The sequence below is a fragment of the Rhinolophus hipposideros genome (assembly GCF_964194185.1).
Source record: "Rhinolophus hipposideros genome assembly, chromosome: 14".
In the NCBI taxonomy this organism is placed as follows: Eukaryota; Metazoa; Chordata; class Mammalia; order Chiroptera; family Rhinolophidae; genus Rhinolophus; species Rhinolophus hipposideros.
In genome coordinates this window covers 170,667-198,301 of record NC_138060.1, presented here as the reverse complement: position 1 = coordinate 198,301, position 27,635 = coordinate 170,667, and the positions used below count along the sequence as shown (strand labels likewise).

Sequence of the window (27,635 nt, the reverse complement as noted above, 5' to 3'; positions counted from 1 at the left end):
ACAATTTAAAATACGAGCACACACAGTCATGCATTGCGTGAGCCATTGGAGCTACGACCCAGTAACCATAGAGCTATGATGTCACCATCAGAGCTGTGATATCACGGCTGTGGAAAACTCTACTGTACACTTAGAAGAGAATGAGAGTGAAAATGGCAAATGACATTCAGTATTTCTGTGAAAATAGCTTTGACCTTTTCGGGCCCCTCGACTGACAGACCTTGGGACTTCACAGATTCTCACATGACATTGGAAACCACCGTTTTAAATGATGTACGGCTTCCTGGATGTGAAGTGATAAAAGAGCCTTTAAAGCTTCACTTCTACAGTTGTTGTGGTTTTCTTTCACTTGTCTCATAGATTTAAGCTGAGATTGTGTTTAAAAAGCAAAAGGAAAATGTTTTGTTATGTATTTGTTTTCTGTCTCATGGTGCCCTGTACTCTTTGGAGCTCATGGGGACCTAGTTTGATCCCATTTTTCCTTGGAAACAATAAGGTCGCCCAGGACTGTAATTTGTCATATGAATATCTGTTTATCTAAGGTTTAAAAATGAATTCTGAAGATATTGGAGCATTTAGAAAAGACCATTTTCTTATGATAAATAGTTTCTTATTTGAAGTAGTACGATTCATTAAAAGTTTTTGTAAACCCATGTTTGTCATGCATATTTAAACTTAAGATAAGTGGTTACACATAACTTTTGACAGTAACAAAAAAAATCATACCCTTCACCATCTTAACTATTAAGAAGGAAATATTTAATTGGAAACACATTATGTAATAGAAATTGCTGCGTGACAATAGTTAATTAAACTTACCTATGTAAATGGCAAGTGTAGGACACCTAAAATAAAATGTATTCTGAAGGAATAGTGTGTTTGGGGGAAAAGAGGACGTGCGACTGCTTCTCTGAAAAAGGAAGTTTTACAAGATAGTCAACTTTGTGTTATTTTTACATCCTAATAAATGAAAACTTAATCCCAGAATTCGGATTGGGATTCTACTTCTTTGACCTCCAATCATGAAACTGGTCAAAGATGCAGGGATTGGAAAGTTGGTGATAAAAGGCCATTTGCATCACACTCCATGAGCAAAACTCTGTCAGCATCCACAGAGTTTGGACAGATGACCGTAATAGATAAACTAGAGACTCAGATTGTAGGTGTGTTTCTGTTATGTAATTATAGGCTCCATGACTTGAGTGAATCACAGCTACCAGAAAACAGAGAAAGCAAAGAAGGAAATAAAGAAACAGAAAGTGTTCAACTCTAGCCCACCTCTATGTAGGTTGATCGTAGTTCTGACTTTCCAATAGTCATTTTGTGGCAAAATCTACTTCATGTTTACTCTGTTTATGGAACTTAACAGCCAAACAGAATGACTTTTAGCAAGACATTGGCATTCTTCCGGAACCACAATAACATATGGAAATAAGAAAGAGAATGAGGTGAAAGCGTGATTTCCTTTAGACTAGTATTTAGCGTACTCTGGGGAGTGGGCAGCAGAATTATACTTAGAACATTAGGACCAGATGGGAAAACTTCATAAAGATCTAAAGGTTGCCTAGTGAAACAAAACATAGTTTCTTAGCTTTAGTTTTATATTCTGAATTCAAAAGTATCAGTTAAAACTGTATGTATTGTAAATGAAAAAGCACCTTCCGAAACCAACAATCAAATATTTCTTGGATTTTCTATGGCTTTATATATTTTAGAATTGACTTTCCCAGCAGTGATGGGAATCTCAGCTGTGTCCGCAGTCTGTCTCCTCTTCTCTGTCTTCTTCCTTAAACCCCAGTGCTGAATCCTCAAAGGTGAAAAGAAATTTTCAGAATAGTAGAGGAAAACATTTCAGATATAAGGAAGGGTGTACACTGATAAATGCATCAGAAGTAAGTCATTCTGGAAACAATGAATGACATTGCAGTTGAATCTTAGGGTGTTGTTCAAAAGGTATATTACGAGGTAGAGAACAGAGTATATAGTGCAACTCGATGTGTTTGTACTGCATTTCTAAATTGTAGGGTTTTTTTCTGATTGTTTTTCTATCGATGTTCATTGAATGAATTTGTGGATGAATTTTTGACATGTTTGTATGCCTTTCACTTTGTGACATCTCATATTTCCCAAATGGTTTGTTAGCTAATTAGAAGTGTTAGCTAATTAGAAGTATTTCTTAAGTAAAGTAAATATTCAGGAAAAGATGACGCTTAATTTGAAGTCTCAGTTGATAAGATGGTATTTTCTGTATTTATAAAGATTATAGCTTTTATCTAATTGTTCTAAGTAGTTCGTTTTAACTAATACATAGATTTGTCAGCAGGACAACACCTAGGAATGACATCAGAGGAAGGACAAACGAGGCTTGATGGAAATGAAAAGAACTACACACATGTATGTGAAATTTAATTTTAAATTTCTAGTATAATATGGTTTTCTGTGCTTTAATAATATAATAGAGTCCAATTGAAATTACCTTCCATGCTAGCCTTTTAGAGTCAAAAGGTCATAACTGAATGATATTTATAACATTTGAACTAGTTACAAAACTTAAAATGTTGTTAGAATCTATAGATATTCATAGCTCAACTTTATCTTTGGATTGAGGCAAAAATAATAATAATAAAGTCCTGAATGTTGTTTGCTCCTTTAATTTTTATAACTCCCTTAAATAAAAAAGAAAGTAACATCAAATACTGAATCACATGATGAGACAGTTGAAATTATGAACCATGTAAAAATGATGGCCACTGATTCAGGCTCACGTGAAAGGAGTCATGATTTTCAGGGGTTCAAAATGTGCAGTTCCGTATGGCTGGTCACTAAGGCCAAGGTTAGAGATGTATTCTTCCTTGTGACCTCTGTGTAATGGACTCTGCGTCTACATTCAGGGAGAGAATGGGGTCATGCACTCAACTCAACTGCTTTTTAAGAGAATCACATCTTCTCAGGATGGGACCTTTGGTTGTTAGGACACAAACAGTAACTTTCTAATATCTTTCCTTTCAGTGTAGGAAATCAGTAAATATGATTTAATTTTTTGTCTGCTCTTACTAGTGGGTATTGAATAAGTTAGAATTGGATGCAACAGATAATTATATCAATGTATAACACAATGTGTAACACTCATAGTGTATAATGTGAATTAATATTTAGGAATTTACTTCTCTTACTGATTGATGTTAATGATGTGGGCTTCTAATTAAAGTTTGCCTATTCTCCAGTTATTAATCTTTAAAAGATATTCTTAAATTCACTCTAGGGGCTCACTATTTAAGACATGGTGAGGTGAACTATTTTAAATGAGAAAGCCTCTGTGACATTAAAAATCATCTACTGTTTCATTTTTTGGGTGGATTTAACATATAACCAATTGTTTAGTTCAAACAGTGACAAAATTAGTTTTGCGGATTCATGTTTTTCTTCTAATTTAGACTAAGGCAAGTTATTTTTCACTTTCTAATTAAAGTCCGATAATTTGGGAGTAAGTAAACGTAGATTAAGATTTTTAACAGTTAAATTTTAGTTATATTCTAATTTTTCTTTGTTCATATTCGATTCTCTAGGTTGTACAAGAGGAAAACAACACTCAGAGGCCACTTTCCCGAGAACAGGACAACAAAATATTACATGACACAGTTCTGACCAATTGCCTTCAACAACAAAAGGAGACAGAAATAAATCTTAAGAAAATGAATTCTGAGGTATTTTGTTTAGTCATTTTCAAATATGTGTGTATGTACATATTTTAAAAACCAATGTTGTACATATGGGAATTGTAGAGGATTTTAAAAGTGTGTGTGTATGTGTGTGTGTGTGTGTGTGTAAGTGTGTGTATTTTAGGGAGAGTGGCATTTTTGGTCCATTGCAATAAATGATATTCTTGATTGAAATCCTTTTATGTCCAACAGTCAAGTAGTGACGTTCCCAATGTGTCATCTAAAGGGGAGGCTTTCAATACTTTTTACAGGGATCGATGAGCTTTCTACAATCTCAAAACTATCGTTACTAATAACAGAAGTTTCAGTTGGAGGCAGTGGTTTCATCCCCTTGCTGTATTAGTAGAGAGGTTAGTTTTCACTTCCGCTGATTGTAAGCAGTTGAAGTATAGCCAGTGCAGAGACCATCTTTTAGATCTCATTCTCCTACTTTTGAGAAAAGGAACAATTTGTTCCAAGTAGAGTCCTATTTCAGTGCTAGGAACTTTTGAAGAAAATTGTATGCCATGATGCATACTTAGTGATAATTTATTGGTGAGTATTTTATTCAAAGAAGTCAGTGTATTTTCCCCTATTTCACATTTATTTCTCCTTTAAACATTATGAAAAGGAAACAACACTTATGTAGCAGCAAATAATCTCACTACTTTCTAAGAAGAGCTCTATAATTTTTAGCCTATTTACCCTGAGTTTTTTGAAATCTAAGGCTTCTTTTGAATTTATATATTTACACTAGAAGAGCAGCAAGCACCCTATTGTAGAGTCCAAAGTCCTGGGAAAAAATCCTGAACTTGCTCATCTTTTTAATCATTCTATTTGAAATTGTGATAACGAAATGAGTTCATTGATGTATAAAGAACTGCTTAGCGCAATGCCTAGATTTATCAGTGATTAGTAGATTTAATCTTATAAGTGACTCTGAAAATATTAGAAAAGTAAAATATCTTTTGAGTATTCTTGGGAAAAAAATTCTAGGAAATGTAATCAGTCCAAATGTATGCAGAGTGAATACTCTTACTGTGGGATAAGTGTATATTCAGATGGTGACCTTTTAAATTGTAGTCAGACTTCTTAATCTTCTATTTCATGCCTTCTGAGTTTGCTGCCTTTCCAGTTCTGAGGCTCTTAAAATTCCCTTATGATTTTAAAATTCTCTTTTTCACTTTCATGGATTCAGCATCTTATATTAATCTTTTTTTAACTTTGGGGAATTTATGCTTGTATGAAGTTGGAGGTTTGGATTCAACATTGTATGTTTTCAGTGGAATATCCAACTACTGCAACCTTTTCATTATATAAACATTTAGGTTCTTCTTTAATTTCAGAGGATATCATGATATGTCATTTCATTGAGTGCTAGCTACAAGTCTCCTTTGTTTTACTTAGGATTCTGAGAGTTACGAGAAAGACCTGTTGCATGAAAAGCACGTGTTGCAGGATGAAATCGCCATACTAAGACTGCAAATGGAAACACTCAAAACTCAGAATCAGGAAGTGGAAAATAAATACTTTGAGGACACTGCAAATGTAAAAGAAAAGAAGGACCATCTTCAAAAAACAATAAAACAGAATGACAAAACGCTAACAAAAACAGTATTTGAATATAACAGACAGCTTAATGTCCCAACAGCTGAGAATACAATGCTGAACTCTCAACTGGAGAACGAAAGACAAAGCAAAGAAAGATTGAAAACAGAAGCGGAATCCGACCATCATTATGAGCTTAGTAAGCAATTAAGACACCTACAAAATCCTTTCCAGGGATTAAAAGATGAATGCTTGCATTTCGTGGACAACATCGGGTTTGCTATGTGTAACCTAAAAGAAAACAGTGAGATTCATTCTCAGCAACTTTCTAAACCTGGAAGTAAATCCAATAGCTTAGACACTGAGCTCCCTCAAACAAGATATGCTGTCAGAGAAAGGACATTGGTTGCTGAACCTGTACTGAAAGACCTAAACCAAACTCAGTGTCAAGAGGAGGAAATTGAACACATGAATCAAAGGGAACCAGAAAAATTGAACCCGTATACTGGAAAGCTGGAATCCCTAAAGGAGGAAAGATCTGACCTACAGAGTGGAAACATGCTTCTTCGAAGGCAACTGGATGATGCGTTCCACAAAAGTGACAATAATGAAAAGTCAGGAATGAATATTGAAGAGCAGCTTCAGGGGCTTAGAAAAGTGCTTCAAGCTGAATGTGAAAAACAAGATGCTGTGTTGAAAGAGAGCCATAAGGAGTTAGTCAGCAAATTGAATCACTTGAAAGGAAGAATGTGCCAGTATGAAAACGATAAATCAGAAAGAGAGGTAAGTATCCAGAAAGATAGTTTTCACATTTCCTGAAAGAAAATTCAATGTTCAAATATTTGATGATGGCTAAATGTTGAATCTAGCAGAATATTAAAAATATAGAGATTACAAATGTATTTGCTCTAACAGCTTAAAAGCATACATTGTATCCAGCAAACAAAACTTAGACCTATGAGGTGCTTTACTTGGAGTAAAGGCATTGTGTTGACTATGAAATTTTAAGGTATAAATTGTTATTAGATACATGTTGATATGAATGATTTAGTCTTATACTGCTACAATAATAATTTTCATCTTTCTGTTACCACATTGTAAGACCATTATGAAGCAGATGAATGGAAATGCTCCTATGCAAACAGTTTTTAGAGATAAAGGTTCAATTAAGTGGATTACCTAGAAAGTTAATTCTAGATTTCCCACATGAACTGAAGTGTAGATGCTGTCCCTTTCCCTCAGTAGTTTCTTCCACATTTTAGTTGGTATAATTTTGTTTTTATTCATGTCAATTTGATATAAATTGGAACTATTTCAGTCTCAAATAATGTATTCTTAGGACCTGTGACCTCTTTAAAGGCAGCTAATTTTTCATTAAATCATAATTTGGGACAAATGTGAGGAGTTTTATCAAAACTCTACTTGATTTAATCTTCCCACTGCTATGTATAATTGTCCTTGACTATTTTTACAAATTCATTTTTTCTCATCACAAGGCCCATTTACTATCATTTGGACATAAGTTTATCCATTTCAAAGAGATTTGTAGCGGTCTCTGATTTATTAATTTGGCACTGGGTCTCCATTTTCAGATGAGTGAGGGGAGGCAGGATTCATGTGTAGCAGGAAGGGAGGTCCAGGCCACGTTACCTGGGGCCCTGAAGACCACTGAAATGAGTTCGCTTTTCTTCTAAGATACAGGAATCTATTGGAAGGTTGTGAGCAGTGGACTGCATATGTGAGGACCTGTGAAGTCAATTTAAGCCTGTGATGAAAAAGGGGGAAAAACATTCCACAATGTATACTTGACGACCACTAGTCCCACCGACATACCAATTTCCCCTTGAGATGTCAGTAGATTGTTAAGCTTTGCTGCTTCATCAGGGGAAGTGGAGAGTGGGGCTGAATCTGTTGTTCAAGTAACCTTCGTAATAGTGAGTGGGCAGCAGGATAACACCTTCTGTGTCTTACTCAGATTCAGTAGACAGAATTGTGTCCAAAAGAAGAAAAGAAGGTGAACTGATGCATGGGGTGATCTTTTTCGAGTTACATATTATATTAATATGTTAGAGTTAGCAAATTTTAACATAATTTAATAGATGTGATTATAAGATCACTAACAGAATCATCTTCCTAGGTGCTTGGGAGACGATTTCAACAAGAGCTACCTGATTCCACAAAAAAACTGTCTATGTCAGAGGCTTCACTGGAGGTTAGATCACATTACCATATGAATTCAGAAGCTGAGACACAGGATTTCAAGACATTAGAGCATATCAGGAGTCAGGTATGTGTGAAATGTAAACTGTCAAGAGTTCATCTATAATTGATCAATATAAAGTGTTTTAGGATCCTGATTTTCAAGGCAGCTTTCTTTTGTGTTTTCGTTGTAATTAATTTATTATAATTTTATTATCTTTATAATGCACTTCTTCCTTAAACTCTGGCTTCCATCCTGCTATTTGCATTGTATGTTTTTTCTTATAGTCTATACCCTTGGTAACGTTGAGGAATAGGCAGCATTCCTCATAGAAATCGAGGGACTTTTTTCCTACTACACAACATTGTATAGTGATATGTCCATTACCCGGATGAGGCAGCCATTTAAAATCAGAAGATAATGCTTACTAGAACGATTCAGAAATTTGTTTTATTTCTTATCATCACTTTTGTAAATGGTTACAGCATTGGTATATATTTCATGGACTTCAGACTAACTTGTACAGAAAGTTCATTATACAAACCAGTTGAAGTAGGCATTGCCTTCATTTTGTTTTCATTTTAGAAATATTGTAAAAGTGTAGAAATATGTTGATCATTATAGTATGCACACCCACAATAGAGAATTAAGAAACTAATCTAGATTCACTATTGTTGTGTTTTTTTTAATCTTCATTGGGATGCAATTCCCATATCATATTTCACCACTTAAAATATACAATTCAATATCTCTTGTTACATTCAGAGAATTGTGGAATTATCACCACAATTATAAAACATTTCCATCACCCCCAAAAGAAACCCCACATCCCTTAGCTGTCACCCTATCTTCCTGTCTCTCCCAGCCTCAGGCAACCACCTATCTACTTTCTGTCTCTGTAGATTTGCCTACTTTGGATATTTCATGTAAATGGAATCACACGATTTGAGGTCCCTTGTGACTCGCTTCTTTCACGTAACATCACGTTTCCAGGGTTCCACCGTGTTGTAGCACATATCAATTGTTAGCTATTTCTTCCTGTTGCCCAACGTTGCTTCACCTTGTGGACAAAATACTTACCCATTCATCAGTTGATGGAACTTTGTGTTGTTTCCACTTTTTGGCTGTTAATAATTCTGCTATGAACACGAGTTTACAAGTTATGGTGGGAGCCAGTGTTTTGATTTCCCTGCCCCCGGATTTCTGGCTCCCAATCTGGCTTCTCCGTGAAGCTTTCTCTGACTGTTTGAACTCTCATTGAACTCGTGTTCCTCAGCACTTGTCAGATAGTCTGTGCAGAGCAATCAAGCCCTACATTTGACATAGTTTCAATTTTTCATGAGAGAGAATTCTGTCTTTCTATGTATAAGTTTGTCTAAGGGGAAATAGTATTTGATATGATGGCACCTATCCTTGTATAAATTGAAAATGTTTTCTTCAACAGTTGTTTGGATAAAATTAAATATTTTATACCAAACCAATACTTGCCCTTGGAGACATTGATATAATTAAACTTTTATTCTGAAAGTATTTTTCACAATTATATATAAAACTGAAAGCACGAATCTAATAGAAAATTGTTCAGTGAAATGCTCAATTTCCCCCTCTCCGTGAAAATAAAAATATAAAATAAAAGGGAGCCAGCCCTTCCTGTCTGCAGCTAGCCAGGGTGTACAGGTCGATAGCACGTTCTAACTACAGCTCTGAGGACGGCTTTTCTGATCTGCCAGAGCGTGCTGCTTCCATCTGCTCCTCTGAGTTCTGACACATCCCCACAGAACTAGTTGCTGGGAAGGAATTCATTTGGGAAGTTGGCTTTAGCACTAGAGTCCGTTATTTCCATGACAGTGGCTTTACCCTGCCTCTCACGGTCATATAAATTGTATGCTCAATCCAGGAGGTGGTATTTGCATTGTAGTCCATACTCATTACCCACTGAGTGTACAGAGACATAGGAACGTATACATTATTAGAAGCAGAGAAAATGTACTGTTGGCTCTTGGAATTGGGAAAAGGATTTTAGTACTGGGGTTATATTCTAGGCTTAATGCTCCCCATTTTTTGACATTGCCGATAGTTTGATGAATGATTTCAGTGTAACTGGTGTACTCTTACACTGGTTCCACTTCCATTGGCATCCCATCTGTGTAAAATATCAAATTTTATTAGAACATAAAATACAGCAACAATAATAATGCTGACTGCAAACCCTTTGATTTTACTGTGTGCCATGTCCTTTTCTATTACATATGTTCCCTAATTTAATCTTCCCAATATCCCAGTGAGGTAGATGCCACTCTTGTCTCATTTTATACATGAAGAAACTGAGACCCAAAAAATTTAAGTATTTTGCTCAAGGTCACCCAGCTAATAACTGGTGGACTTGGGATAAAAACCCAGGCATTTTGGCTCTTATTTAGTTACTGCCCCTCAAACTATTCCATGACTATCTGACTGCCCCCAAGAGTAGCCTGTTAACTTTCATAATCACTGGAATAGCCTGGTAATTCACGTATGTGAATATTTAAAATTAGAGTTGATGGGATGCTTGGAATACAGTATGTTTGACTTCTTGGGTCATTTGCACTACAAGGTATGATAATTAAGTGTGAGAACTCATTCAAGAAAAAGTGCTACATACCTAGTTGCTGAATATCACTACGGTCACAAAGCTCCCTTTGGGAAGCTATGCACCAATGCCACCGCCTAATTCACAGTTCAAAGCAATTTTGGAACTCTTTTTCTGGATGGCCATCATTGCTATCATCATATTACCCTTGATGTCCTGAATGTCATCAAATAGCCTTCATTTCCATATTTTCTTTCTCTTTGGGTAATGACATATTTAGTCATTGGGGGCCAGATCAGGTGAGTAAGGAGGGTGTTGCAATGAAGTTATTTGTTTACAGGCTAAAAACTCCCTCACAGACAGTGCCGTGTGAGCTAGTGCATTGTTGTGATACAAGAGCAATGAGTCGTTGGCTAAAAGTTCAGGTCATCTTAACTTTTTCACACAACCTTTTAAGCACTTCCAAAGAGTAAACTTGGTTAACTGTTTGTCCAGTTGGTAGAAATTCATAATGAACAATCCATCATATATATTAAAAAAAGGGGGAGCAACATCATTGCAACAAGTTTACGAACTTAATTGTCCGATGTCATAGATCATCAGTAAACATAACTTTTTCTTTATTTTAGCTGCAAGAATCAGGAGCTCGACATCCAGAGGATGCACGATGCACTGAGAAGATGCAAGATCACGTGCAAAAGTATAAGTTAAAGCAGCACAGAAAATAACTTGAGTATTTATAAAGCAGATGTGTAGTGTAGTATGACCATTAGATCAGTTATAACATTAAACACGTGAGTGTGAAGCTGGGTCAAAATGGCAGCTTTGAGCTACCTTGAAAAGAATAATTTGTGTACATTATCTCTAATTTTGCACATTATGCAAAATTCACAACTAGAAAAATGGCACAATTGCCAAATCATGTGCTTTTCAAATTGTAAGATTTTATGTAGTTGCACCTTAGATATTTGTTCAGCGATTATGTGGTATGCTTTAAAGTCAATTTGTGAGAATAATTATGTCAAAATATTCACTTTAGGCTTGAAGCTGAAAATATTGACCTAATACCGACAATTCAAAAGCTAGTGGGCATAATCGAACAGCTTCTCAGGCACCTGTCAGGTACAAGTTTGGTAAGTGAATCTCTTCATTTCTGTCATACTGCAAAGGAATTTCTATGTTTGTCATAGTAGCACATAAGGATATTTTAGACAATAAGAACAGTCTCATTAATAAAAGTACTGTATTCATGTTGATACTACTTGCTGGGAGTAATGTAATTTCTCTCTACAGAGAAAGAAATCTCAGTTCACAAAATTAATGATTTTTGTAGTAAGGTTTTTATAGAAAAACATTGTGATAGTCTAAAGGCAACATTTGATATATACCACATTTCATTTATCCTTTCGTTTGTCCAACATTTCAGTTTTTCCAACTGTTGGCTGTTGCTAATTATGCTGCCACAAACATCGGACTACAAATATCTGTTTGAGTCCAGGCATTTGAGTAATGATTTGATCCAGAATTCTGAATTTCCCTTGAAATCTAAACCCTTTAGTGAGATTTGGAGAATGAATTACTTTTTGTTTTTTTAATTAAATTTATTGGGGTGACAATTGTTAGTAAATTTACATAGATTTCAGGTGTAGAATTCTGTACTACATCGTCTATAAATCCCATTGTGTGTTCACCACCCAGAGTCAGTTCTCCTTCCATCACCATATATTTGATCCCCTTTACCCTCATCACCCACCCCCCACCCCCTTACCTTCTGGTAACCACTAAATTATTGTCTGTGTCTATGAGTTTTTGTTTCTCATTTGTTTGTCTTGTTCTTTTTGGTTTATATACCACATATCAGTGAAATCATAGGGTTCTCTGCTTTTTCTGTCTGACTTATTTCACTTAGCATTATACTCTCAAGATCCATCCATGTTGTCACAAATGCTCCTATATCATCTTTCCTTAACGCCAAATAGTATTCCATTGTGTATATGTACCACAACTTCTTTATCCATTCATCTATCGAAGGACATTTAGGTTGTTTCCATGTCTTGGAAATAGAGAACAAAAAGACAATAGAAAGAAATTAATGTGACAAAAAGCTGGTTCTTTGAAAAGATTAACAAAATCGACAAACCCTTGGCTAGACTCACTAAGATAAAAAGAGAGAAGACACTAATTAACAAAATCAGAAATGAAAAAGGGGAAGTTATCACGGACACCACAGAAATACAGTCTGCTACTCTGTGTCTCTTTATTGGTGAGTTCAGTCCATTTACATTTAGGGTGATTATTGATATGTGAGGATTTCCTGTCATTCTGTCTTTAGTTTTCTGGTAAGGCTGTGTCTCCATTGTTTCTTTGCCTTTTTGTTGTTGTCTGTTTTTTCTGTGTGGTGGTATTCTATGATGTTTCCCTCTGTTTCTTCTTTTATTACAGTATATATTTCAGATTTGGATATTTTTTGAGTGGTTACCCTTGAGTTTATGTAAAAGAAAGTTTGAGTATTCCAGTATTTAGAGTATTCCAGTTTCTTCAGCACGCTTACTTTCTCTATTCCCATATTCCAGTTCAGGCCTTTACGCTCCCCCTTTTTATGTTTCGGTTGCCACAAGTTGTCCCTGTTGATGGTGGTCTAATAGCCTCCTTTAGTATTTCTTGTAGTGCAGGTCGTGTATTAGAAAATTCCCTCAGCTTCTGGATATCTGGAAAGGTCTTTATTCCTCCTTCATATCTAAAGGAGATCTTTGCTGGATATATTATTCTTGGCTCATGATTTCTCTTTCGATATTTTGAATATTTGGTTCCATTCCCTCCTAGCTTGTAGAGTTTCTGCTGAAAAATCTGATGATAATCTAATGGGCTTTCCTTTGTAAGTTACCGTCTTCTTTTCCCTGGCTGCCTTGAGGATTCTTTCTTTGTCATTGATTTTAGACAGCTTCAATACAAGTGCCTTGGAGAAGGCCTGTTGGGATTGAGGTAATTAGGTGTTCTATTTGCTTCTTGGATTCGAGGATCCAATTCTTTCCACAAGTTTGGGAAGTTCTCATCGACGATTTGTTTGAATATATTCTCTGTTCCCTTCCCTCTTTCTTCTCCTTCTGGTATGCCCATTATTCTTATATTGCTCTTTCTGATGGAGTCAGAAAGTTCTTGTAGAGTTCTTTCATTTCTTTTAAGTCTCAAGTCTCTTTTTTCTTCCCTCTGTGTAAATTCCAGGTTCCTATCTTCGATGTCACTGATTCTTTCCTTTATCTGGTCAAATCTACTACCTAAGCTGGATATTTTATTGTTAATTTCTTCTATTGAGTTCTTAATCTCCAGAAATTCTATTTGGTTCTTTTTCAAGATTTCAATCTCTTTTGTAAAATGCTCATGGTGTTCTTTGATTGTGTTTCTGAGTTCATTAAATTGCCTTTCTGTGTTTTCTTGCATCTCGTTCAGTTTTTTCAGAATTGCAATCTTGAATTCTCTGTCATTTAAATCACAAAGGTCCATATCTCTAAGTTCCTTTTCTGGAGAGTTTTCACTTTCTTTCTGAGCTATCTTGTTGCCTTGGTTATTCATGGCAATCACTGATTTACTATTTCTCTTCCTAGACATCTACAAGAGTGGCTTCTGCAACAGGTTGATAGGTATGCGAAGAGCTTTTCAAGTTCCAAAGCTCTTTCTGCACCAGATTCAGAGCGCGTATGTTTCAGCAGTTCTGTTTACTCCTGCAGGGATCCGCCCAGATAGGTGGGGCCAGGGGCAGGGTGAGTTGTGAGAGGTGGCCCAGAGCAATGGCGGCGACCACCACCACAGCCAGTCCTGCTTCCACAGCTCCCTCCCCTTTGCCGGAACTAGTTGAGCTGCGGTCCACAGTTCTCAGAGCAGCAAATATTCTGTCCTTTGATCCGACACTGCTACTTTATCGCTTTAGCACCGGGCAGGTGGGGGCAGGGCGAGCTCTGGGAGGGTAGGGAAGGGGCGGCTAGTCTCCATTCCTAGGGCTTCCGTTCTCTGCTCGGCAGTGAGGGCTTAAACCATCGATTTCAGCCCTCTTCCCTCAGTCTTTGCTCCAAGGTCTGCCGTGAGCGACCGTTGTGTTCAGCGGTTTTGTATGCTGCCCCCTCAGCCCTGTGGGCCGTAAGCGGAGCCCTAGCAGTCCGAGTCCTTCCCTCTCCCACAGCTGCGGAAGATCCGGGCGCAGCGGGCTCCGAGCACTGAGCTAGGTCTGTGTCCTGCGTCCGCACTTCTCCTCTCCCTCCTCCCCCGCTCGCGCGATTCACCCACCTGGAGGTGAATTCAGTAGTGGGCCTCTTCGTCTTGCCTGTCTGCTGTGTAAGGAGTCCTTTGTGGAGTTATTGTTGTCCAATTCATTGTAAATTCCAGGGGAGCGTTACAGAGGCTCACCTCACGCCGCCATTTTTTTCGGTCTCCAGAATGAATTACTTTTAATGTTCTAATTTGTTTTCTTCGTCATTCACGAATACTGGATCATTGTGCAAATGTTTCCCGAAAAGAATATACTTTTCTCTTTGTTGGATTTTGAAAAAGAAAAGAGATGCCAGTGTAAAAGTAGAAATGAATGCCCAAGTAAGGCCTTACATAGTAACATAGTGCTTCTAGCTTTACAAGTTTAGAAACTAATCTTTTTCCCTTCACTTGAGTTAATCATACGCCTTTAAAGATTTAACAGTTTGATGTCAGAAAAGATTGATGTGTCATCCAGGATGACAATTTCCTGATGGACAGTGAAAACCATATCACTATTTCCTAAGCAGAACAACATTCCCCTGCCATCCTCCTGTCCTCTGTAGGAGAGGCTCCCTAGGATTTCCCATCATAAGATCGCATTGTGACCCGAGGTGGACCATTGACGTAGATGTACTTTCCAGCTGGTGTCTTTCAGTCACAGTAGCCAGGTCTAAGCAATTTCATTAAACAGACATGCCCATCAAGGGAAACAGAAGATTGTGCTGATGGTCCTTCTTGTGGCCAAAGAAACTTTGAAAAAAATTTTTATCTAGACTTCTTGTCAATTAAGTCACATTATGTTAGCATACTTTTCATATGAGTGACATTATAATGTGTTGATAAGGAGTCTTACATGAATGTGAGTTCCATGAGTTGTCACATCACAGTTTTATAGAGAAATCTATTATATTAAGGTATCAAAAATTGAAAAATTGAAGATTTGTGGTCAAGATGGCAGAGTAAGTAAATGCCATGCTTGCCTCCTCTCACGACCACATCAAAATTACATCTAAACTACAGAACAATCATCACTGAGCATCACCTGAAGTCTAGCTCAACCAAAGTCGTCCTACTTCTAAGGACATACAGAAGAAGTCACCTCGAGACTGGTAGGAGGGGCAGAAAAACAGAACAAGCTGACGCCAGACCCCTGTGTGACTGTTAAAAGTCTAGAGGGATATCTTGGTTGTGGAGGTCCACCTGGGGTGCGAGGGGACCCAGCTCCACACCAGGCATCCTAACCCAGGATTCCAGTGCTAGAGAGAGATGACCCATAGCTTCTGGCTGTGGAAACCACTGGTCATTCTGGCTGGGAGAGATGAAGCGTGGCTAGAGTCCCAGTTGATTCTCTTATAGGGCTTGGAATGGGCTTACTAACTGACAGATTCATTTGCCCCGAACTCCAACACTGGGCAGTAGTTCAAAAGATGTCAGGGATATAAGGGCAGGAACTAAGTTTTCTGGTTTTAGGGTGATGGCTGGAAGGGAGCTTTCTCCCACACAGAGGTGCTTGTAGAATCCTTTGTTTCTGTACTGCTCCATCACCCATCGCAGTGTGAGACATAGATGGCCGCCATCTCTTGAGTCTACATCAACCTGGCTAACACTGTCCACCCCATCCTGGTGATTCCCTGAGAACCTGCCCCACCCAACTTGAGAGCCAACCCAAGCTGCTTTCAGTGCCTTTTCCAAAAAAAAATCCTGTCTTGGCTCATGCTGCAGGCTTACCTAAAATCTCTCAACGGTTCACAAAACTCAAACAAGCGTTATGTGGCTTCAGCTTTCCTTTACTTCTTGCTGTGCAGACCCAAGATGGCACTAGTGGCAGCTGGCTGTGGTTCGCAACTGGAACTCTTGAGGTACCTCTGAACCCAGTGCAGGTGGCAGCCATCTCTGTCCTGCTTTGTGGTCAAGTTAGTTGGCCCCAGACAGGACACAGGCTGCGGCTGGTCTTGGCCTGTAGCTGGGCCACTGACAGGAGTCCCTAGGGCTAACACAACTGGTGATCATCCTTGAACAGAGCTGGAGCATCACCTGGATGCCACCAAGGAAGACACAACCAAAGTGCACACAGGGCAGACACCAGTGCCCTGCTAAAGCAAATCCTGCTCTATAGAGGCAGCCCGTGCCAAAACAGCTCTTCCACTGTAGTCATGGTCAGTCCACACAACCAATCAGCCTGAGCATCAATACCTCCCATTGACATACAAAGAGCAACAGAGGCTGAACTACAACAGGAGAGCACAGAGAACTCACACAAGGGGCACACCTGCAGCACCCGGCTCTGGTTAACAAGTAGACTGTGCCACGGGGCCCCACAGGACACCTACTATCTAAGGCCACTCAAATAGTCCTGGGAGACACAGCCGTTCTACCTCATACACAGAAACGATCACAAGGAAGAAGCCAACATGGGGAGTCAAAGAAACATGCCAAATAAAAGAACAGAACAAACTTCCAGAAAAATATTGAGCAAGATAGAGACAAGCAATCTACCAGATGCAGAGTTCAAAACACTGGTTATAAGGATGCTCAGTGATCTCAAGGAGAACTTCAACTAAGATATAGGAAACATAAAAATGAAAATAGAAAACATAAAAATGAGTCAGTCATAAGTAAAGAATAAAATAACTGAAAAAGCAAATGTCTTAGAGGGAATGAAAAGCTGATTAGATAAAATAGAGGATCGAATCAATGATTTAAAAGATATGGTAGCAGAGAATACCCAATCAGAACAGTAAAAATAATTCAAAAAATGAGGATCGTTTAAGGGACCTCGGGGACAATGTCAAGCATACCAACATTCTCATCATATGGGGTACTACAAGAAGAAAAAAGATATGAAGGAATTCAACCTGTACTTGAAGGTATAATGACTGAAAACTTCCCTAAATTGGTGAAGGAAATGGACATATAAGCCGAGAAATCACAGAGTCTCAAAGAAGATGAGCCCAAACAGGCCCATACCAAGATACAACATAATTAAAATGCCAAAGTTTATAAGTAAATAAAGAATTTTAAAAACAGCAAGAAAAAAAAAACAGTTAGTAACCTATAAGAGGGCACCCAACAAGGAAAAAGCAGTTAGTAACCTAAAAGGGAGCACCCATAAGACTATCAGCTGATTTCTCAACAATAATTTTGCAGGCCAGACGGGAGGGCACGAAACATTCAAAGTGATGAAAGACTCTCCTACAGCTAAGATTTCTCTACCCAGCAAAGCTATCATTTAGTATCATAGGACAGACAAAGAACTTCCTGGAGAACAAAAACTAAAGGAATTCATCAGCACCAAACCAGTATTACAAGGAATATTAGGGGGACTTCTTTAAAATACACAAAAAGGAAAGAGCAAAAATATCATTAATAACATGCGGGTAACTACATATCTATCAATAATTACTTTATGTGTAAATGGATCAAATGCTCCAATCAATGGGGGGAGGGGGGTTCACGGTGTGAGGGATGTAAAAATAAAATAAAATAAAATAAAACTATTTAAAAAATAAATAAATAAATAAATAAATAAATAAATGCTCCAATCAAAACACGGGGTGGCTCAAAGGATAAGAAAATAAGATCCTTACATATGCTCCATACAAGAGACTCGCTTCAGATCAAAAGACACAGAGACTGAAAATAAAGGGATGGAAACAGATATTTCATGAAAATAAAATAATTTTTAAAGACTGTGGGAGCAATACTTATATCGTACAATATAGACTTTTAAACAAAGGCTATCACAAGAGTCAAAGAATGACCCAGATATCCCATTTCAGAGTATTTATCCAAAGACAACGAAAAACGCCAATTCGAGGTGACTTGTACATCCATATGTTCACTGTAGCATTCTTTACAATGACCAACATGCGCATGATGCTTGGATGTCTATCAATGGATAAATGGAAAAGGAGAGGTGGTATGTGTTTACAATGGAATATTGCTCGGGGAATATTCCATGGAAGGAAATGGGTTCTTGCCATCTGCTGCGGCATAGATGGACTAGGAGGGAACTGTGCTGAGTGAAGTGTGTCAGACAGACAAATATGCAATGTGATTTTGCTTATACGTGGAATTTAAGAACAAAAGAAACAAACTAAAACAAACTCATAGATACAAAGAACATTTTGTTGGTTGCCAGCTGGAAGGGGGTTTGGGAAATGGGTGAAAAGGGGAGGGTCTAAGAAGTACAAATTGGTTTTTACAAAGTGGTCATGGGGATGTAGGGTATAGAATAAGGAATATAGTCAATAATATTGTAATCACGATGCATGGTGTCAGGTGAGTACTAGATGGGAGGGGAGTTCGGAGCAGGGTGAAAAAGGTGAAGGGATTAAAAAGTACAAATTGGTAGTTACTAAATAGTCACGGGGATGTAATGTAAAGCATAGGGAATATAGTTAACACTATGACAATAACTAATTATAGTGCCAAGTGGGTACTAAATGAGTCAGGGGGATCACTTCTTAAATTACGTAAATTCTAATTACTATGCTGTACACCTGAAATTAATATAAAATACTATAAAATAACATTTTATATAAATTAATATAAAATAATATTGAATGTCAAAAAATTGAAAAATTTGTAAGCACACCTAAAACTGATTAAGCTTATACCAAAATAATGAAGGACTATAGATTCCTAGGGGAAGTAGTTAGATCTCAACAGAATTATCAGCCACCATAAGGTCTACCCTGTAAATCATAAGATTTATAATGACAGGTTTCAACGAATTCAATCAATAGCCCTCACTTCTCTAGAAGACTCTCGTCTCATGATTCCCCCCACGTGAGATATTACCTGAGTTAAGATATTTGATTCACACAATGTTGAGAGGAAGCATCTGGACTGGGAAGAAAGGATAGCTGCAACTGACTTAAGCCTTCAAACAAGATAGTGGAGTGTACTTGTGAAAGGAATTTCAGAACACTACCATAGGTCAGGTCAGGTCCCAAGGAATAGGAAGTTATTCAATAGAGCAAACAAAAATGGAAAGGTGAATAGTGGATAATGTGAAGCTTATGAAAAACTTATGCATTCTGAGAGAAAAACAGGACAAAGTATGCTGGTCAACATCCTAAGGGTGAGGAGCTGCCAAGATCCAAAAATAACACTATGCTCACAGTCACAGTGATAAGAATCCCCATAAAATGTACAAGATGAGCTGATCCACAGCAAGTCATGGTTTATGAGTGTGTGGTTGAGGGACACTGTCTATGAGGAGCTCCAGGGGAAAAAGGAAAGTACAGAAGATCTCAGTAAAGGGGTCAAGGCTGCAACTGTAGATGAGGGAATGTGGTTTGAAGCACTGGGATGTAAGGAACTGAGAGCATTTAAAAAGAGGAATAGAAAAGGGTCAAGTACTGACCATCAGGGCTGCTGTTTAGAAATGAGTTGGGCTGAGAAGATCATAGAAAGGGTGTGGGCATCCTTATCAGTTGCTGCTAAGAAGTAAAGCAGGATAAGGACTAAAGAAAGAGATGCCCCTGAAAAAATGTTTTAGTGCACTTATAAGGACAGAAAGTCTGATTCTTATGTAAAAGAAGAGAATAAGTGGCGAAAATATGGACCTGGGGATGAGACCACATATTAAAGAGGGTTAGAGTCTAAGGAGAAAAACAGGATGACAGAAAAAGTTACAGGAATCAAGAAAAAGTTATGTTTTTATATAATATAGAGAAGATAAACTTTAAAGAGAAAAATATTTATTAGAAAAGGAGAAATTGAAACCTATGGAAGAACGCTGACAGAGAATGAGAGTCTTCATCTGATGCTCATGGCAGATTATCACAATGTAAGGGGGACTGCACAGGAAGTTTTCAAAGATTATCGTACGAAAATGTGATTCCAGAAACCCTGTAAAATCTTGAAATGTTGATGAAAATGTCTCTGGGAGCATTTCTTGAAACTAAAATGTAAATAGAACCACTATTTAAATCTATTCTTTAACACAGTATTTTTACATGTAAAAGCCTCTGTTTTTAAGAAACTTTGGCAATTTAAATTCCAGGAAACCAATGATGACACTGTAAAATCCATTTCAGCTGTTGTAAGAAATGTCATTGTTTTTGAACTCTGTCCTTATTGGCTTCAGGTCTATAACTACATTTTATACACCTGTGTACACATATTACTCGTGAGCTCATGAGGAATAATATTTTAAAGAAAGAAGAGTGAGTCTCTAGATTTTTAAAATTAACTTTCTTTAAAAATGTTTTTCAAAGTCTGAGGATGAAAAGGAACAATTAAAGTACTATGAGAAGTTAGAATCTCTGCAATATAATTTGAATCAACAAAAGAAGAAAAATGATGAATTAGAGACAGAGGTTACCAGGTAAGGTTTTAATATTTCAGATCATGTCAACCATTAATTACTATTTAATTATAATTCTTACTTTATGAAAACCTAAGTACAAATGTATTTCATACCTGTAATTTTCATAATTAACCAAGTTATCCTACTTAAGAATTTACATCAGAAACTCACAGCACAAACTTGTGTGAATGCCAAAATATTATACCTACTCTTGAATGATTCCTAAAACTATAATGACAGTGTCTTTTGCATATACTGTCAATTGCACTCTTCCTGGTCTCCCTTGAATCTTTATTTCTGCAGGAAGTCTGTGCTCTCTTTGGTAATCTTTCCTTCTTTTAGTAGTGTTCTTCCTTTTGGCATTCTAACAGTTTAATGTCTAAAAACCTATCTGTGGTATTGTGTAACAACATCAGAATTGTTATTGATTTGGCTTCTATGTTCTTTCTACTTTTCTTTCAGTTATGAAATATGTCATACATACCAAACCATATGTATAACGTAAAGAAGAATGAGATGAGTAATCATCTCACTCAGATAATAATGGAATCTTTCCCAACGTCTGGGAAGCCCACGCGTGGCTTGCTTTCTGTTTACTTGCTGCTTACTGAATGAAGTTTTTTCTCTGATTCTCCTCAATGTTTTTTCTCCCATGTCACTGTCTTTCTCTGCATTGTTTTGTATTCTTCTCATTTTGTTAACTTTGTGCTAGCAAAGATCTCTTCGTAAAACAGACTCGAAGAGACTGTGACACATTATCTCTCCAATTTCCTTTCTTCTAAAGCCCTGCCCCTTTCCTTTCCCCTCCACTCAGACTTCAGATTTTTCTTTCCGATTTCTCTTTCTATTTTGAATGATCTCTTGTTGGTACGTACTTTCTTTTCTTCTGGTAGACTGTGGTCAGTAGGCACCGAATGGTATTTTGGTGTCTTTTCAAAACATCCACATATATTATACTTTTCTTCTTCACCTTGGATACTAATCTCTGGTTTATAGCTGATATTTAATATGTTTGATACTAACAATCTTAAGTGGATATTAATAATACTTTAATTATAAGAGCCTTACATTGTTACAATATGAAGTCTGTATCATATGTATCACAGTTGTTTTATGTTACTTACCTAAGATTATAATTTAATTAGTATGCTTTCAAACTCTTATACTGGAACAAATAGGAGAGGATCATAATTTATAGATTTGTTTATTTTGTATGATAGACATATCATCTCTTTAAATAATTACTAAACATTTACTCTTAAAGAATTTGACTTACTCGTTTTCTACAATTCTGCAGACTGAAGACCCTCTTTCAGAATACAAGGATGCTACATGACAGTCAAAATGGAGAGGTTAGTTTCCTTGGAGATTTAGAACCCAATCGATCTGAAATGGCTATTCAGATGACTAGGTTAAAACAGAAGGTACTTTGTAATCCGTTTGGGACCCAGAAATCACTTAATTTGGGGAAATATAAACCACTCAATGCTTTGAGCAGTACAATATTGATTTCTCTCTTAATTTTACAGACTCAAGCAGTGAAAAAGATAGCTTATTTTCTATATCATTTTTCTATAAAAGGGCATACTGTTACCTCTCCTATGTCTCAACCCTGGCTAGTGATCTAAAGCCAAGAAGAACACCGTTGCATGACCCCAAAGCACTGGCTCCAATCTTCATTGAGATATAATGAACATAGCATGCAGTTCAGTCATTTAAAGTATGCAGTGCAGTGGCTTTTAGTGTATTCAAAGCTTTATGCAGTCATCATCACAATCAGTTTTACAACATTTTCATCACCCTGGAAAGTATCTGTGTACTGTTAGCCTTCACCGTGTGCCAGTCTGCCCTTCCCACTCTTCCTAGCCCTAGGGAACCACTGGTGAACTCTCTGCTCCATATTGTGGTTTTGATGTAGTTTTTCCTGATCACTAATGATGCTGAGCAATCTTTTCACATGCTTATTATCCATTTGTATATCTTCTTTGAAAAACTGTTTATTCAATTCCTTTGCCCTTTTAAAATTGGATTGTCTCTTTCTTGTTGAATTGTAAGAGTTCTTTATATATCCTGGATACAAATCGCTTATCAGATATAGGATTTTCAAATATTTCTCCCTTTCATTAGCTTGCCTTTTTAGTCTTTCAATGGTATCCTTTAAAGCACAGAAACATTTTATTTTAATGGAGTCCTGTTAATCTATTTTTTTAAACACTCAATTACGAACTCTTTCATGAAGACATATACCTATGCTTTCTTCTAAGCTTTTATAATTTTAGCTTTTACATTTTGAGATAATTTTTATATCTGGTATGATGTAGAGCTCTAATTTTTTCTTTTGCATGTGGATATCCAGTTGATCCAGTATCATTTGCTCAAAAGACTATTCACATCCAATTGGATTTTTTAGCACCCTTGTCAAAAATCACTCGGATCTACATATGAGGTTAATTTCCGGATCCTTAATTTTGATTCATTGATCTATAGATCTGTCCTTACTCCATTACCAAATCAAATGTTATGAGAACGCTTCCCCAGTCATCTTGCATATTACCAGATGCTTTATGGAATAATAAAATGTCAATGTAGGGGAATACCTTTAATTCCACTTCTGTGGAGATGTTTTGCTTCTGGATGGAGCCTGTGGCCTGCAGACCTTGGTGACCTTATGACATGATGGGATATTAGGCTTACAAAGTCGACTCATTCCTTTTGTTTTCTTCATTCAAAACATTAATCTTTAACCCCGTGCCTCCCTTTCACTCCCATTTCCATCAAATGTCGGTAATAGGATCTGATACTTGGTGGACAACTTTCTTCATTTTGTCTATCTCCTAATCCATAGCCTCTTCCATAGATTTCACTGTCTAGGAAGGAGAAGATGAAACCTGGACCATCTGCTTTCCTCTTTAGAAATCTCTCTAATCCATCATCTTGCAATTGAAAAGTAGATTCTGTTTGACCCGGTTCTTTTCTGAAACACTGGTGCCAATCTTGTTCTTGGCATAGATCCTACATTCTCAGAAACACATTGAGATGCATAGTTGTACCTTTAGCTTCATATATAATTAATGGAATAAATATTTCATCCCATCCAAAGAAAACATTTCAAGAGTACAGCTGTTAAAATTCAGGAAGTAATTAATCAATCAGAAACAAATAATAGATTCGTGATGTGAATTATGAAATGTCAAAGCCTTTTTGTGTGATACGGAGAAGCATTTCGGTATAAGATACAGAAGACATGGTCTTCCCTTCCCATACAAACAAGCTTGAAGTACGGTAAAGGAGAGATTGTATTTAAATAGTGCCAGAGGACACTATGATTGTTTTACTACTGAGATTAAAAATGATTCCATAATGCACTCTGTTTCCTCACCGAGGAAAAGGAAGTGACGATTGAGTACTAGATGATGAATAAATATTGAAAGCTGCCTATCTCTTTTAGAATTTTAGGGAATGGAAATCAGGAAAAAGGTTTGATTTTGGTTATTAACTGGCTATTTCTAGTTTTACAACTATCATACTAGAAATCATATGTCTCCTTGCCAGTCTTCCTTATCCTGTATGTTGAGGGAAGCTTCTAAAGATGCCTACCTGCCTAGCTGTCATTGAAGGGAACCCTTGAGAAACTTCTTATGCCTTTCTTGTATTCACTGCTTCTTCTCTTTAGCATTGTGTGTCATTAATAAGTCAATCTCCACATTACTTAGATTACACTATAAAGGAGACTAAAGGCATACCTTAGAGATATTGCAGATTTGGTTCCAACCACAGCAATACACTAGTAACCCAATAAAGTGAATCACAAGAATTGTGCATATAAATTTATTTTACACTAGTCTGTAGTCTATTAAGTGTGTGGTAACATTATGTCTAAATAAACAGTGTACATACCTTAATTAAAAAGTACTTCATTGCTAAACTGCCAAACATAATCCAACTTTGTCGGAAAAGTGGTATTCATACACTTGCTAAATGCATGATTGTCCAAAGCTTTCAATTTGTAAAACATAGTTGCAAAACACAATACAGCCAAGTGCAATAAAAGAAGATATCTGTAATTAATAACTTAAAAGTTACTTTTACTATTATCTCTTTTTTTAATCCAGAAGGTGTGCCTATTTTTTCCTTAACTCTCCAATGGAGTGGTTGAAATAAACAACAGTTATTTGACTCACAGATCCATACTTAAGAAGAGTGTGGCCAGGGCCATCTGTCTCCGTTCCCCTCAGCTCCAATTGGGGCAGCTCGATGGCTGGAGGCTGGAATCATTTGAAAGTTTGTACAGCAATGTGTCCGGTAGTTGGTGCCTACTGTTGGTCGGCTCTCTAGCTGGAGCAGACAGCAGGAACAACTACACCTGAACACCCGGCTCGCATTGTGGCCCGAGCCTCCCCACAACATGGGGCTGGATTCCAAGGTTCAGATCCTCAGAGACATAACCAACAGGAGCTGTGTTGCCCTTTGTGAAGGAGTCTTGGAATTCACACGGAATGTCTTTCAACATATTCTGTTCATTAGGAGCAAGTCACTAATGTTGACCCATATTCTAGTGGTTTTATGCAATGAATATTTCAAAATTTACGGACACATTTAAAAACCACCTTGATCTGTCCACTGGCCACAATTCTTTATATTCCCCCCACATGGAAAATACACTCATCCCTACACAATACTCGCCACAAGTCTCAATTTAATGGCATCAGGCTCAGGTTCGAATCTAAGATTTTACCATCTTAGTCTGGTGCAAATGGGGATGAAGGGCCTGGGTTTTGGTTTCTAGGATAAAGCCCCTTGAGGACAATTCCTTTCAATATGAAAACATGAGAAAGGAAGAGACAAGTTATCTACCACCCACACACCCAACATTCTGCTCGACTGCTGAAGTTTCCCCTGCAGAAATAGAAAGTGGAAGACACGTTAGTCCATAGCAATTCTGAAATACAGCCTGATGTATGCTGTCCGTTCTTTGATTAGGACTTAGTCCTAATCATGCCAATGCTTCTCCATGGCCCTTTGCTGTCCCCTGTGAGCTCTTTGTTCTGTCCTTTTCATAAGAAATGACCTGTGCTTGCAGCTCTTCCCTCAGCGTCATTCCTCCACCCAAATGCCTAAGACCCACAGGCCTCGTCTTATTTTTCACTCTCTTGGTTTTTATTAGTCCAAGGTAACAAGGTGGTTTTTTGCTACTTGATTATCCTAAAAACTTGGAGTTGTGTGAGAGTTTATTGGGGTTCGTGCCATTAGAAAAGCCACCGTCATACATCATTTTGAGATAAGCTCTTGGGCTTCCTGTAGCTGTTGTAGGACCATGCCTTTAAAATTCTTTTCCTCTGAAGAGCCTTCCAGGAATTTAAGGCCCCACCTTAACACTTTCGAAGTCTTGAGGAAGGCTTTACAGTCTTGTCCTCATCCGTACATCATGTCTTCCTGGGAGCACAGCGAATTTGATCTTCACTCAGAAGCCATTTCTTCATTTTAGCATGATTTGACAACAGGGCATGTGGGAGAGGCTGTAAATGGGAAACACATTTGAACACAATAAGTCCTGGTTCCTTTACAGTTCACAGTCTTTCCTTAGCTCATGTATCTCATGGATGTTACTTGGTTACTTCACAGCAAGAGTCCCCTTTCATCCGGATGTCAGACCCATTTTCTTCACTAGCTGAGAAGTCTTTGTGCCCAGCCTATTTAGGGGCCCGCAAGCCCCCAATAACCGTCTCTTGGAGGCTCTTGTGGGTGTCGTTCTCATTCTTCTCCACATCCTTTCGGGTTCCATCTACCTCCTGGTGGAAAGGCACTCCTACAGGTTTTAGATTGCTTTTCTTTGTGGCCTCACAGCATTTTGAATATCAGTATCAATGCCAATTGTTCATTGCTGCTCAAGAAACCAACTCAAAAGCTAGTGGCTCAAAACAGCATCTGTTTTGTTCATCAGTAATGCAGTTGAGTGAAGCTCAGTGAGACTAGCTTATTTCTGTTCCACTTGGCATCAGCTGCATTGCCATGAAGCTGCGAATGAGAATCATCTAAAGGCTGTTACACACACGTGTAGCAGTTGAAGCGGGGTTTTGGCCGGGACGCCCACTGGGGCTGTCTCAGCGCGAACATCTGTAGGAGGCCTCACTGTGTGTCCTGGGCTTCTTCATCTGCACAACATGGTGGCTGGGTTCTCAGGGCGAGCTTCCCGAGAGAAAGTCAGATGGAAGCTGTATCACATTTTCTGCCGCAGGCATAGCATTCTCACAGCAGTTCTGCCCTATTCCATGCACTAGAATCCAGTTACTTCCTAAGGCCAGCACATATTAAAAGGGAGGGAATTTCATGGAGAAATGTCAAGAATTTGTAGCCATGTTTTAAAAACACTACATCCATCCACTCTCCTCATCTTACCAAATAAGCATTGTATCTACAGGAAAGTAGTTCTACCCAACTCAGTATCACTGAAATCCCAGCAGATTTGTTGTTATTATTGCTGTTTAGGATGTTCTTGTATATTGTGGAAAGAGAGGATTACAAGATAGCATTATCGAATTAACACACTTGTTTGTTGTTGAAAAAAATGTAGCGATCATCTCACTAAACATTCACAGTGTGAGATGTGATTTCTCCTTAACCTTGGGAATCATTTCTTCTTGAAAGCAATTCAAATTACCATGAAACATTTGTAGCTGACGGAGGCCTAACTATCTCAAGATGAGTTACTTGTAACTCCCTACAACTTCGTAAGAAATTATGGAGAGTTAAAATGGGGAACAGGTGAGAGACTATCAACTCAGAGGTGACTTACAGTCATTTTATAGAAGAAAAACATGAACCAATCATTCAGGAAATCGTAGAAAATCAAGTACAGATGTTGTGTGGCAAAGTCGATGACAATAAAGGATACATTTTTGAGTCTCCTGGTGCTTTTCTCTTGGTTCTTCATTCTGAGTAATTCAAGTTTCCGCAATCTAAGGATCTACTACAGTATCGATGACATTTTATGGCAACTGAGTTTATTTCACAAGTTGATACTGGTTTGGGGTTAGACTATTCTCAGTCAACTTCCTTCGT

The 27,635-nt window shown here is 37.6% G+C and overlaps 1 protein-coding gene across 2 annotated transcripts in view; it reads left to right on the top strand.

Annotated features, from left to right (window-relative positions):
- Positions 1-27,635, top strand: part of LOC308507598 (ankyrin repeat domain-containing protein 26-like) — a 92,009-nt gene that overhangs the window by 15,976 nt on the left and 48,398 nt on the right. The window contains exons 8-15 of one of the 2 annotated variants that reach the window (XM_081072799.1): positions 2,324-2,394; positions 3,567-3,704; positions 5,106-6,029; positions 7,384-7,533; positions 10,645-10,715; positions 11,055-11,148; positions 20,485-20,594; positions 21,874-21,928. In XM_081072799.1, the coding sequence (XP_080928925.1) occupies positions 2,324-2,394; positions 3,567-3,704; positions 5,106-6,029; positions 7,384-7,533; positions 10,645-10,715; positions 11,055-11,148; positions 20,485-20,594; positions 21,874-21,928 (1,613 nt within the window). The remainder of the gene's footprint in view (positions 1-2,323; positions 2,395-3,566; positions 3,705-5,105; positions 6,030-7,383; positions 7,534-10,644; positions 10,716-11,054; positions 11,149-20,484; positions 20,595-21,873; positions 21,929-27,635) is intronic. The other variant, XM_081072800.1, reaches the window with a different exon arrangement.